Genomic DNA, 13,427 nt, shown 5'->3' on the forward strand with positions numbered 1-13,427 from the left:
AATGCTTTGCCGAAGCCTTCTTTACCCAAGTGACGACTGTGGCGAGATCAGAGCGTAGATCGGTTACTCTTCTCTGTGTTTCTCCCCCCACCTGCTGACATCCACGGGTGTCATGCCACTGCTCTCGCATTTTTGTCCTGAACGGACAAGTCAAGCTGTCTTTTCCTTTTCGTAACGTGTCAATGTCCGCCGGAAAAATTATCCACGCAGCCTCGTTGTTGACAACAAAGAGGCAATAAGGCGGCGCTTGACGAAAGTGCGTTTGAAAGTGCCAACACGCAAAAACGGATGCATACTATATCAAATTAGAGGCATATCTAATCATTTTAGGCCTTGTAAATGACATGATATTATTTATTTCGCATTTGAATCGGTGTTATTCAAACACAGATATGTGGAGAAATCTGGTCTGGTTTTGGGTTACGTGGCTCTACTCCAATATGGGGGTTGAAAATGAAGAGGAAAGAAAGCTCGACTTGTACATGGAGTAATACGGTACTTTTTCACTCATGACATTTTGGTTCCTTGTCAAAGCAATCATTTTGTTGGAAAGATCAATGTGATTCCTGGGTGTCCGGGAATGTATCACTAGCCTTGCCTTATTACTGACTGTATCACCCAACTTGGGCTGGCTTTGAAAGGGTGATAACATTGTCCAATATAAATATATTTTGACTTTCAACCTCTTGAAATGTACAGTGGCATCAGCCCTATCCATACATACATATATACATTTATTTTGGGGCGTGGAACCCATGCCCCCTAAATGTACAAAGAGTTGTAAAAATGTGATAATCGCATAAGTAACTATTCTAATTCTATTCTAATTCTAATTCTAATTTTCATCAGATTTGACGCAACTGCAAGGTGAGGTTTACCCGCTCCACAAAAAAACGGCTCGTTACCCAGGCGTTTGCATCCAAATCGCCGGAAAGCTCGGTTTTAGCGCTTTTTGGGAAGTTTTTCTCGTATCAAGGGCAAAAAAAAAAAAAAAAATCGGGCCGAATTTTTACTCGTAAAGTGAATATTTCATGTACACAACCGTTCGTATCTAGGTGTTCCACTGTATTGATGAAATTGAACGAAGCATATTTATTATGAGTACTATGACTTCTGAAGACTGTTGCATTATGAGAGATCAGGCTAAGCCAATCATCAAAGTCATTGAAAGGCTTGCAAATGTCATAAGTTGGCTGCTAGCGCCACCTGGGGGCTTTGGGGTGTTAAGACAAACACTTTTATTGCGAGTTTCTGTTGAATAGATTTATGCAAAAATCGGGGGAAATGCATGATAAAACTTTGGGTTTTCAATATTGCCAAATGTGACAATATTTCTCATCAGCCCTATATGGACTAAATTTGACATCTATAGGGTGTACCTCTCGACATTCCGTTTGTAAGCATTTAGAAGGGATGGAAACGTGGCATATTGAAAGTCGGCATGTTTTGACAAGCTGTGCTATATTTTACTCTCCTAGTGTTTTTTTTGTATGCTTTTCCTTTGATATCACACATCAGAAACATCAAAAAAACCTGAGATGGGTCAAAATTTTCCCCAGGGCTTAAAGTTGATGGTAATTGGTGAAAAGTTTCAATGACAAAAACGTCTGAAAATGATGTTATGCTGTTCACCACCATTTTCAATTACATGTACAGTACTATATTGTTAAATATTCTGAACACCTTTTTGTATATGCAGAATACTTAACATTCATTAGGGCTCTTTTTAGCTTACGCATGTTAGCTTACACATGTGGCAATGTTTTTACAATGTTGACGATGGAGATTTTCTTTACATATACCATTAAAGTAGTTCAGAAAAAACAACCAAGTTCCAGTAATAAGCATCACTTCCAATTTATGTTTGACTGATTTTCTATTTTATTGTTGACAAACGCACACCAGGTGCAGCTCAAAATCCACAAATGTTGACTAAATGAAGAACCTTAATATTTGTGAAACTATTCTTAAGTTATTGTCTCTGTTAATATTGTGCTTCCACTAAAAAAATATAGCACACTTTAAAAAATGAGTTGCCATAAAAAATGCTCACAACAGCATATTTAATTGGAAATTGCAGAAATCAGCAAATGAAATCAGCTACTAATAGTGTGTAAAAAGTATAAAGTAGGCATGCCATTCTAAATGCACCAAACCGGTGCCCAAAAATCAATACTCATTTATCAAACGCGTCCACTGCTTCTATAAGAACACATTATTTAATGATCACACTATACATAAGTGTAATGTGTCTTATACGAAATACAAGTATAATGAATAAATGTGAACAACTTTAAAGGTCTCGAGTGATCTCAAATGTATTGCCTGTAGGACCTTATCTGGAATATTATGTAGAAAAATAATAACTTTCCCTCTCTTGCATCGTTTTGAAGGGACAATGCTTTTATTTGGCAGATACAGAGAGCACGTATAGTATATAAAACAACATGCTCAATTATCATGTTTATCATTCTAATTCATGCGTTTGAAAATAAACGTAACATACTCTCGTAAAAGAAAGCAATGCATTCCTATCGATGAGGCATTCTGAGATGGCTCCTGTAGGGACAATGGCAGCCAGCAGGGAGCGCTATTGGGCCTGATTTGTACAGACTCTTAAGAGGGAAACCCTTTTGAGCATAAATGAAGGCAGTGTTTTTGGCGTTGTTCTTGTACATAGTTTGACGACATTCTTTCTTTTTGCTTCCACGTCGGCAGGCTGATCTAAATTACAACGTACAGGAAGACCCAGCGGCCTTCTACGGAGTCACTAGCCAGTATGAAAGCTCAGAGAACATGACCATCACCTGCTCCACCAAGGTCTGCTCTTTTGGCAAGCAGGTCGTCGAGAAGGTGGAGGTAGGACTTTTTTCTCTTGCGCTCCCTTGAGAAATGGATTTAAGTTGTTGCCTGACTCGTTTCACTTTTCCAATAATTTATCATGCCTGAGTTGTTGACTTGTTTGTCAAAACAGACAATTATATCAATATTTAATATATTTGTTGAAAATTTTCATTAACTTTTGAATGGGATCGCCTGAATGGGATCCGTCTTCGAAAAAGGTCACTTCCTGGCCTCTGTTAGAATTTGATCTGAAGAATGTGTGGTGTTTCCTTGGTAGAGAACATTAAATAATCCTTGATGATACCCACGATGGGAATATTCCTGTTTAAAAATGAAGAGAAATATACAAAGGTAGTAATTACCTGAATGTACAAGAATAGCAATTTTGACAGAAAGCCAATAAAATAAAGCTGCCTGTTCTAGAGCTGGGGTTCTCAAACATTTTGGAATCACGGACCCCTTTTAGAAAGCAACTTTTTCAAGGACACCCATTGCAAATGTAAGTAGGAACAAACAAAATAAAAATAAGAATTTAAGCCAAACATAAGCACCCTTTTTATTCAGCAACATTTTCAATTTGCCAACAAGTATCTTGGTTACTTTTTAGCTATACTGAAGTTTAGAACATAAAAATTGCTACTTGCACATATAGCAAACTAGGAAAGGTTGCTGACAATTATTTAGTCAAAAACAGCATTGTAAAATAATATGCCGCTTTAGCGTTGCTGGGTTCACCACCTCGTTAGCAAACAATTGCAGACACAAAACGCATTTGACACATTTAAAAATTATTACATTTTTCAAAAAATAAACTGGTAGAATTGATTGCTTTATTGAAGAGTGATTGAAGAAAAGATAAGATACACCAAACATAACTCAGATAAGTCCCATATGCAAAATCTTACTAAATGTATACGAACCGTGTGGATGAAATCAATCACATAACTGAGTTACAAAGTACATTCCTATCGATACAAAACGTTGATTAGATACAAACGAGTATGATTGTCAATGCAAAACATTTGCATATGCTAACATTTACCAACAGGAAATACCTAGCACAAACAAAAATGCCAGCTAAAGCTAAACGCATACAAGGCAACACTATATAACATGCTGAAGATAAAGACTACCATTAGCCGGCATGTAATCTACAGTTACAAGTTGGAAAGACAAATGACTAAATTTGGGCATATTAGCATTAAGGACTACATTCCAAAGAAGAAAGCACAACTCACAGGTACTCGTGGGCCAGATCTCACAAAGAAAAGGAGCAACGCGTGCGCACTGACAGCAACTGCTCCCAACTGAAGCCAAACCGTCCTTCCCCACCACAAAATGCACTATCCACAGCGGCCAGAGGTGGCGCCAAAAACAAAGACTCAGCCAAACCAGGCACAAATCTGTACCTGTTAAAAGAGAAACTTAATCAGGTCCACTTTCCAGGAAGACTCCCAAATAACATCTTGTCTCCTCCCTCAGACGGAGTACGCCAGGTTTGAGAACGGACGTTTTGTCTACAGAATCAGTCGCTCTCCCATGTGTGAATACATGATCAACTTCATCCACAAGCTCAAACATCTGCCAGAAAAATACATGATGAACAGTGTGCTGGAGAACTTCACAATTCTGCTGGTGAGCATACGACGCTGTTTAACCTTTTGTGTTCAAGGATACATTTTTGATGATTTTTCAAATTTGGGGTTTTTAGGTCGTGAGCAACAGAGACACTCAGGAGACCTTGCTGTGCATGGCCTGTGTGTTTGAGGTGTCAAACAATGAGCATGGAGCGCAGCACCACATCTATCGTCTTATCAAGGAATAATACTTTTCGTCTGCACACGCACACACACGCACGCACGCACGTATGGTCTTTTTGCGGTATGAGAATTTGACATTGAGGTGAAAGTCTCCAAATGAAAAGTGTCTTTGAAGCAGACAACTCCCCTTTAGGAAAAACAATTGCTGCACCATCACAACTACAGCGAGACAAGTTCACCTATGAAATATGTGAGATCACAGATGACCAGGAAGAGTTTCCTCACATGTACAAGTACCAATCAAAGGTTTGGAAACACATTCAAAAAGTGTGAAAGAGGTCAAGAAATTCAAACTTTTAACGCTTGTTAATGCACGCCTGTGAACTGAAAGTCATCATAAAGCAGACTGAGAAATGAACACAATGTGAAAAGCTGTTATCTGAGGAAATGGTGCAGACTTTAGACAGTTGATATTCGAAAACATTGTGTTTTGATTAACATTTCTCATTTCCCAAATAATTCCATAGCATATTTTTCATCTTAATGCCAGTGGCTTAAGTACCGTAGCTCCCCAAATGTAGCACTTGTGTAAAAGACACACCCTTAATTGAGGGGTCACTTTGGCAACAATGTCAAAAATATAGCAAAAAAGAAAAAATCTCATCTTTTGTAAACCCTTCCTATTTTCTTGTGTTCATATCCATAAGTTGTATATTTGTTGCGCGTTAAATTAAGCGTGTTTCACATTCCCCATATTGTGAACGGTCAGGGAACGCATCACTCGTGTAATTTTGATTGCGCTCAAAGCTGTTGTCTTTCCTTTTCCTAGCGACACGGTTCGAGTACATTTTGCCACAAATACTTGAAGTTGTGCAGCATCCGTGTTCCACCGAGTTTATGATTGTGTGTATATGCCAAAAGACCGCAATAACTAAACAAGTCAAACTGTATCACATTTTCATGTTCTCCATTCTTCATATTTTCAATTGAATCAGGTGGAGACATCAGAACTTTTTCCTCACGGTTTTAGTTATATTATTGTGTGTGAACAAGGATAGACTCGGACAGTGGTTCTGTCTGCTCACTTCTTTTATTGGAAATAATGCCATAACAACCTCACCAATTGCTTCAAAACAACATGAGCTGCTGTTAGCTGCCACAGGTACTTGATGCTAACAGCCAACTGGCGTCCCCCTCCTCAAGCTGGTCCCATTACGGTAATTATTTTAAGTAAAAATACGGCCGTTATAAAAATACACTTCAATGCGTCAAAACTTAGCTTGTGTGGCTGACAGATCAATCTTCGTCAAAAGGTGTCGAATTAAAAAAAAAAAAAGTCACCATTTTGACATTTGGCCTTCATTTTTTGGGGAAAAAAGGATGTCTTACATTTTGGGAGTTACGATGTTAATCTGCAATTCAGGAACTTTTTAAATAATTTCATCTAAGTGCGTTTTTCCAAACCTTTGACAAGTACTGTTGATAAAATGTTTTATATTGCCTGAAAATGTCACCTCTTCTAAAGCCTTTGTCTCCATTCTCTGCCACTTGTTTTCAGAATTTCTTTGTGTGTGTGTGTGTGTATGTGTGTGTGTGTGTGTGTGTGGGGGGGGGGGGGTGTTGAAAGATCAGACCCTGTGTATCATCAATAACCATAGTACGTTCATGAGAGGATATAAGACAACCACATTATCTTCTAGTACAGTAAAGAGGTGATTTTGTACAGATAGCAATTTTCAATTGTGGAGGTGCAGTCCTGTATAAAATACGGTTTGTCCTAAAGAAAAGAATCTACATTTTTCTACCATTTTGTATGTTTCTTTTCAAGGGAAAAATGAAAAGCCTCTAAATATTGCAAAATTATTACGAATCTCTCTCTCTCTCTCTCTCTCTCTCTCTCTCTCTCTCTCTCTCTCTCTCTCTCTATATATATATATATATATATATATATATATATATATATATATATATATATATATATATATATATATATATGTGTGTGTGTGTGTGGATACACACACTATATTGTAATTCCAGGAATAATGTTTAAAATGTATGTTCATAAGAAATTATAAGCAAGAAAAAACAATTCAGGTACATTTTCTTGGGGGGGGCAGCACTGATTTCGATGTACTGATCTTGTGAAATATGTTGTAAAGAATCTTCTGGAAAGCACTGTGAATTTTATAAACTATATAACACAGTTGCTCATGATGTCCAATAGGGATCATGTTTTAGATCAAGACACACACACACACACAAAAACATATGATGTCCCTCCGAATAAATGTTCAGTTGACTGGCACCAGCTTACTTGAGCTTTAACACACATTTGGAGCAGCTTATGTGTTTGGAGACTGAATGTCTGGTAATGCTCGTATTGATCATTACAGTTCACGTGCCTCTTTTTCTTTTTTAACTATTTCTTAGTTGTTGGCTAGGGCACATCAAACACTGTCTTTCCTGTTCGGTTACTCTCTGTTAATGAAGAAATGCATTTATGAAAAAGAAACCAAAAGCTGGGTAGTGTAGCAGGAGATGTATGCTAGTTGGTCCATGTCAAGTTATTGGCATGAAGTGCCTTTGTCTGCAAACTAAAGTGTCTTCTCTTTATCACTTTTTTTTGGACAACTGTTTAGAGAATGGGCCATTTCTTATTACGCATTCTCTAATATCCCACTAATGTTAGCCATTTTAATAATGTAATAAAGGTCTTTGGATCATTTGGCAAGAAAAAATATTTTGTCAATTTAATGTACATCTGTTTGACTTTGTGTTCTGATCTTGTTGCATGTTCCCCATTGAGGGATCGTTATTACAAGTGCTAAGAACAACTCCCTTAGTCTCACTGTGTTTTAATGCAAGAAACGGCCCTCATGTGAACCGCTAACTGCTAATTGTTCTTTAGATTGATGAGGTTCAACAGCACTAACATTTGTTGTTTGTTCACAGCAAATGGTAAACATTCACGGACACATGCTTATATTTGTGTGTGTGAGGATTCGTGCATTCACTAAGAAATCAAAGTGAATCCAGGCAAAACTGGAAAGAGGAAAAAAAAAGCACAGCAAAAATGTCATAAAGAGCAAATACATCAAATGTAACATGTTCCTCATATGGTTCCATCGTATTTAAATATACTTTTGGGACACCTCAATTCGCTTGGCACTATTCCAGTCCTCACCAGAGCCCTACTTCTGAAATGGTGATTATTTGATTGTTTGTATTTGAAATGGTGTCAAAGTTCACCTGTTAATTTTGTGAATGATTGTTGTGTATTAATGTTGTTTTAGGAGATTAAGAACCATATATGGTACAGAAGTCCAGTAACAAGTTCCCAAATGGCCTTGAATATTTGCCTCCCACTGTTTGAGTCATGGGAGATTTTTTAGGGTGTTTTGTATGAAGGTGTATAACGTTTATTACAGAAGTTGTGTATATCTTTACCGTTCTAATTTCCATACAATTTGGTGAAAAAGAGAACACTGCACATTAAGGATCCAAACGGCAGTGATGTGTCTATTGGTAGCGCACAGGGTCTGATCTTTGCTTTGTAACGTTTTCCCCTCATGGCTCTAAAGTATGTTAGGTATTTTCTAGCTTTGTAGAGACTTTGTATGCATATGCTATTCACTTTCAAATAAATGGCCAGTGCTAAATAATGTTTTGTCAGCGGTCATCTGTCTGCATCCGTAATCACTGTGCAGTCGATATTTTAACTTCATCTCCTGAATTAGAATGCATAATAACTTTGTGAGAAACTGTATTTTGTGCTTGGTAGCAGCAAACAGAATATATTTATTCGCTAAAATTCTATGGTGGCCAAAGCAAAGAATAATTTACAAACGTCAAACATATAATGGGCGTGTACCGTGTCTCTTGTCCAAAATGAAATCCTACAGTACGATCGCTCTCGTGTTGTGCCCTTTAAGAACACTGGAGGGAGCCAAAACCTAAGGATAAACATTGTCTGAACCGACCTAAAGTTATTGTTATAAATGAAATAAAAACTGAATACACTGGGTCATGTCACGCATTCAATTTAGTGAATTAAGAACAGTCAAGTTAAAATACACTTGAACGAAGCGTAGTGCCTGAAGGCAGATCCATACCGATTCGTTGACTTTATATTTTTCATTTATATATATTTACTTTTTTCCTTTTAGATTTAGCTCATTGTGTATTATCTTTTGTTTTCTCTTTTAGATATTGTTGGCCCCATCAGTACCTATGTGTGTGCGTGTGTTGGTGGGGCGGGGAGGGGGGGTAGCTAGTGACCTCACAGGAAATGAGTTCAAAGATGTAGAAAAATAGACTGCGTTATCTCACAGTCCAGACGCACCCTTAGCAACAACAAATCTTCCTTATCAAATCTACTTTTGTCCACATACACTCCTGCAATGTGTGTGCGTGTGTGACCTGCTCATGAATGCTTTTTATAGGTGTTTGTCTCCCAACACATCTCATGGATTCTTTAGTGTAGAGTTTTAGGAGGAAAGCAGACTAATTACAAAAGGGGCCCTATTTCACGCTGGGGGTGGGGGGAGGGGGGTGGGTATGGTGTCATAATTGTAACAAAAGTATTCACAAAAGCTTATTTCAATCCATGATTTGTCAATTAAAAAAAAAAAAAACCGTTGTTGTGACCAGTCACAAATGCGTAACGAGGGTCTCAAATGTGTGATGAGAATCTACAAATGCATAATGTGTGTCACAAATGTGTACGTTGATTTGTATGCGTAAATACAGAGTTAAATATTACATAGATCTGAAAATAGGACGACCAGTAAACACTTGGCCTCCGGACTTTTGCAACAGTCCTGCCGCAAACGCGTAAGCGAGTTGCACATTGCTCCGTAGCAACTCATTCAGACCACCAGGGGACGCTACTAATACTCCAAAAAATGCCCACCTTGGCAGCTGTCTTTTTGACGATACAATCGAACGCGTTTGTTTGTTTTTCGAGAAAAACAAAAACAAACATGGGCGCACCTTACATCGACCCATGCGTAAGGATGATTTATTCAATAAAAATTATTTAAAATTAGAAACAATTTTACAAAAAGAAATTAAAACTCCTAAACTTAGCAATTTCAGGTAGAAATATGAACCCGTTGTCTTTTAGGAAGCAAATGTCTATAAAACAGCAACGTGTTCGTCTTAACTATGTTACAGCATATATGAAAACCGATGAGTTGAATTCGTGTCTTCAGCATGACTTTTTGTGAGCAAGGAGGAGGAGAGGAAAACTAGAGGAGGCGTGTCTCAAAGCTTCCAGTAGCCTCTTCTCCCACGCACACGCAGCCTGTCCCAACTCAGGCAGTTCGGCACGCAGGCGGGCAGACGCGACTTCTGTCATCTGCTTTCTCCGCCGGGGACATTGACACGATGTCCACGCAGCGGGAAAAGACCGCGCGAAGTCGACGACGGACAAGAAATAGATGTACTTACTTTCCAGAAAAACTTTGACATTTTTCCCCCTCCTTTCAGGGCTCACTTTTGGACTTCTGTCATCAGTTTGGGATTTTACCTTTCTTAAATTGACCACCACGCTGGAGTTTGAACTAAAGGGATTGATTTAAAAATTAAAATATTTCATTTAATACAATAATTAAAGGGCAAGATGGAGCCGGAAGAAGGGAAAGTCTCTGTGTGGGTCTGCCGGGAAGAGAAGCTGGTCTCCGGGCTGTCTAAAAGGACCACATGTACTGATGTGGTCCAAGTCCTGCTGGAGGACCAGAACCTGCGGCAAGGCGCCTCGGCTGCGATGCTGTCCGGACCACCTCAGTCCTATTGTCTGGTGGAGAAATGGAGGGGCTTTGAGAGGATTTTACCCAATAAGACTAAAATCCTACGACTGTGGAGCGCCTGGGGAGACGAGCAGAAGAACGTCCGCTTCGTCCTGGTCAAGAATGACGCGTCAATTCCCAACAACGGACCCCGGAGCGCTGAGGCTCGGGTGGTCCAACGTTTGGAGAACTGGGGTCCCGGCGGGGTGATCAGGGCCACCGCTAGGACCTGTTGGCCCGCTGCGGCCACCAACTTGTCCCAGGAGAGGCAAAGGCGCATTGTGAGGAAGGCCTTCAGAAAGTTGAATAAGATGAACAAAAAGAAAGAGCAAGCGCTTGGTCAAGATAAGAGCTCCATGGAGAAGATGGAGACTTTGGTCCACTTGGTGCTTTCGCAGGATCACACCATCCGCCAGCAGGTCCAGAGACTTAAGGAGCTGGACAAGGAGATTGAGAGCTATGAGTCCAAGGTACACTTTGAGCGGATGAAACAGCACGGGCTCAACTACGTGCAGGACACCTACTTGGAGGACTCTTCTGCATTCCTGGAGGACCGTACGAGCAAAATCACTCCGGAAGCACTGGCCCAGTTTGAGGAATATGCGCGGCGGTGCGAGGAGGTCGTAAGGTTGCAGGAGGAGCTGACGGAGCGAGAGGCGCTCATGGAGAGCATCACGGCAGAGATCCAGGAGGAGCTCAACCGCAGGTGGATGAAGCGGCGGAGGGAGGAGGTTGGAAAAGGTGAAACTATTTCAGAAATGTGCCTGTCTTCTCCTTCCATGCTTGAGTGTGTGTCTGGAGAGGAGGTGGCATTGGAGGAGGAGAGGATCAAAACACAGCTCAACACCAGCCTCTACATAGGGCTGAGACTCAAGACAGACCTGGATGGAATTAGGGGCGACTTGGACATGAGTCTTGCACTCTGGGAGAGCAAGGAGACTGAACTGCTTGACCTACTGGCTAAAGTGGAGAGTATGGAAATTGATCAGGTGAACACAAAACTGGATGAGGATGATGAGGAGGAGGAGGAGGAAGAGGAGGAGGACGCAAAAACAGATGAGGGCGCAGTGGTGCCAGTGGAGAAGAGTGGCATTTGGGTGGAGCAGGCCCGAGGTCTGTCAAAGACCTGCAACATCAACGACGAGGACTCGGACACTGGGCTGAGTTCCATGCACAGTCAGGACTCTGACAATCCTCCTGTGTGTGAGTCTCTGGTCTAAACCCCGATTGAATGGACTTGGGGGGGGGGGGGGGGGGGGGGGGGGGGTTGACTGTGGCTAACAAAACACTTCAATCCACAAGTTATTATAATTGCAAAGTAATACAAATAGCGTTTGCAAAGTAAGATAACGTTTGCTTTGCATGGTCTTCAATTGAATGAGGTTGAAAAACAGCGCCACTTCTTAAGCTATCAAACATACAGTACATATGTAAATATAATATATTAAATCGCAGATGTCAAACTCAAGGCCTGATAAGTTATTTCATGTTCAATTAAAGAGTACCATATTACATCTATTTCAGGTTTCAGGTGCTAATATTTGTACCAAAAACAGCAACCTGTTTTCATCATTTTTTGGCCCTCAAGCAGCCCCCCCAATCGATCCTTCTGCTTAGGTGACACCAAGCTGCCTATGATATTGGCTCCAAACACCATATTCATGCATTTTCCTCATAGTTTTAACACCACCACAACCCAAAACATCAAATTAAATCCCCCAGTTTGATTTTGTTTCCGAATCGAAATAACTGTTAGCATGTAACATTTTTTCATTGTTTTTTTACATTTTTTAAAACATTTGTTGTGTAATTTTACAAAATAGTATCTGATTTGTTGTCTGTGATATATGCTAAAACAATTAAGTAAATTGCAAGGCATTACTTTGCTAAATAATGTCCTACAGCCATTCAAGTCGGAGTTGTACATCTCTAATATTGATGGAGAATTAAGGGTTTGTTTCTATCTTTTATGATGGATATATTCCATAAAATCATCATCAGAGTAATAGCTTTAGATATTATAATATACACTGCTGGATATGAGATCAATTTACTTCAGCCAAATCTAAAAATAAAAAAATAAAAAAAACACACACAATAATTGTCATTAATCATTACAAACAAATCCAGGCTGATTCATAAAATGCATATGCATTAGTTAACATCTGATTATTTTTTGATGTTAAACCAGTGATTTAGCAAATTCCAAAAGTAGAGTAACATAATACTTCCCTGATTGATGCTGCAAGGCAGCATGAGGATAATGACATTGTATCTTTCATGAGTCCAAATTTTAAAACTGTTTTTGTATCTCTTTCATTTTTCTGTTAAACAAACAACAAAACAAATCCAAACAAGGTGGGGGACACCATGAAAATGTTGCCAGCCAATTACAGAGCACACAGAGACAAACAACCATTCCTGCACCCAATCAAAACAAAGGGCAATTTAGTATGTCCAATACACCTGCTATGCATGTTTTTGGAGTGTGGGAGGAAGCCAGAGTGCAGTATTAGATTAGCCTAGATTACCTTCTGTCAACAAATTGCCAGGTGTAGCAGGAGAACGAAATTGAAAATGCTTAAAGTACATTTGCATTGGCCTTAATAGTAATAATATGGTTTATATAACATTAGCTTGCTCATGTGGAGCTAAATTAAGGGCCATTTTGTCTGGCTCTCTTAAACCACAATATGGCAACACCTAACTGTTTCATATTTGCTGGCTCTGGATCAGGAACTCGGAGGCTCCAAGAACACTCAGATATGTAATGAGCGCCACTGTGGCTGCGTTATAGCACATAATTACACATGTCTCTATGTGTCGAAATAAACAGCAAAAACCTCTGGCTTGTAGTGTGTTTTTTTTTAGCTTTTTTCAGTACAGCGGTCATGTCTAAGAGTATTTTGAATTTCATTTCATTTCACATTAACTCTTTCAGCGCCATGAACGAGAATTTTCATCATGTAAAATACTGAGGTTGTGTGCCAGCGACAAGATTTCTTATCAATGTTTGGATAGATGACACTCATGA

At 39.5% G+C, this 13,427-nt stretch overlaps 2 protein-coding genes across 2 annotated transcripts in view; both read left to right on the plus strand.

Moving 5' to 3' along the window:
* LOC148421909 (transcriptional enhancer factor TEF-1-like) overlaps positions 1-8,266 on the plus strand; it is a 51,201-nt gene extending 42,935 nt beyond the window's left edge. Inside the window, exons 10-12 of the mRNA XM_088417647.1 lie at positions 2,719-2,859; positions 4,327-4,479; positions 4,556-8,266. Of these exons, the coding sequence (XP_088273773.1) occupies positions 2,719-2,859; positions 4,327-4,479; positions 4,556-4,669 (408 nt within the window). The 3' untranslated portion in view covers positions 4,670-8,266. The remainder of the gene's footprint in view (positions 1-2,718; positions 2,860-4,326; positions 4,480-4,555) is intronic.
* Positions 8,267-9,935: 1,669 nt separating this feature from the next.
* LOC148421910 (ras association domain-containing protein 10-like) lies at positions 9,936-11,615 on the plus strand. The gene has a single exon (XM_088417407.1). It carries the CDS (start codon positions 10,228-10,230, stop codon positions 11,611-11,613), a length of 1,386 nt encoding a protein of 461 aa, XP_088273533.1. The 5' UTR covers positions 9,936-10,227; the 3' UTR covers positions 11,614-11,615.
* The last annotated feature ends 1,812 nt before the right edge of the window (positions 11,616-13,427 follow it).

This window comes from Hippichthys cyanospilos, chromosome 6, assembly GCF_059441005.1.
Source record: "Hippichthys cyanospilos isolate Australia breed blue-spotted pipefish chromosome 6, RoL_Hcya_1.0, whole genome shotgun sequence".
In the NCBI taxonomy this organism is placed as follows: domain Eukaryota; kingdom Metazoa; phylum Chordata; class Actinopteri; order Syngnathiformes; family Syngnathidae; genus Hippichthys; species Hippichthys cyanospilos.

Coding starts and splice junctions, on each gene's coding strand:
- LOC148421910 (XM_088417407.1), top strand. CDS start 10,228: ATGGAGCCGGAAGAAGGGAAAGTCTCTGTGTGGGTCTGCCGGGAAGAG.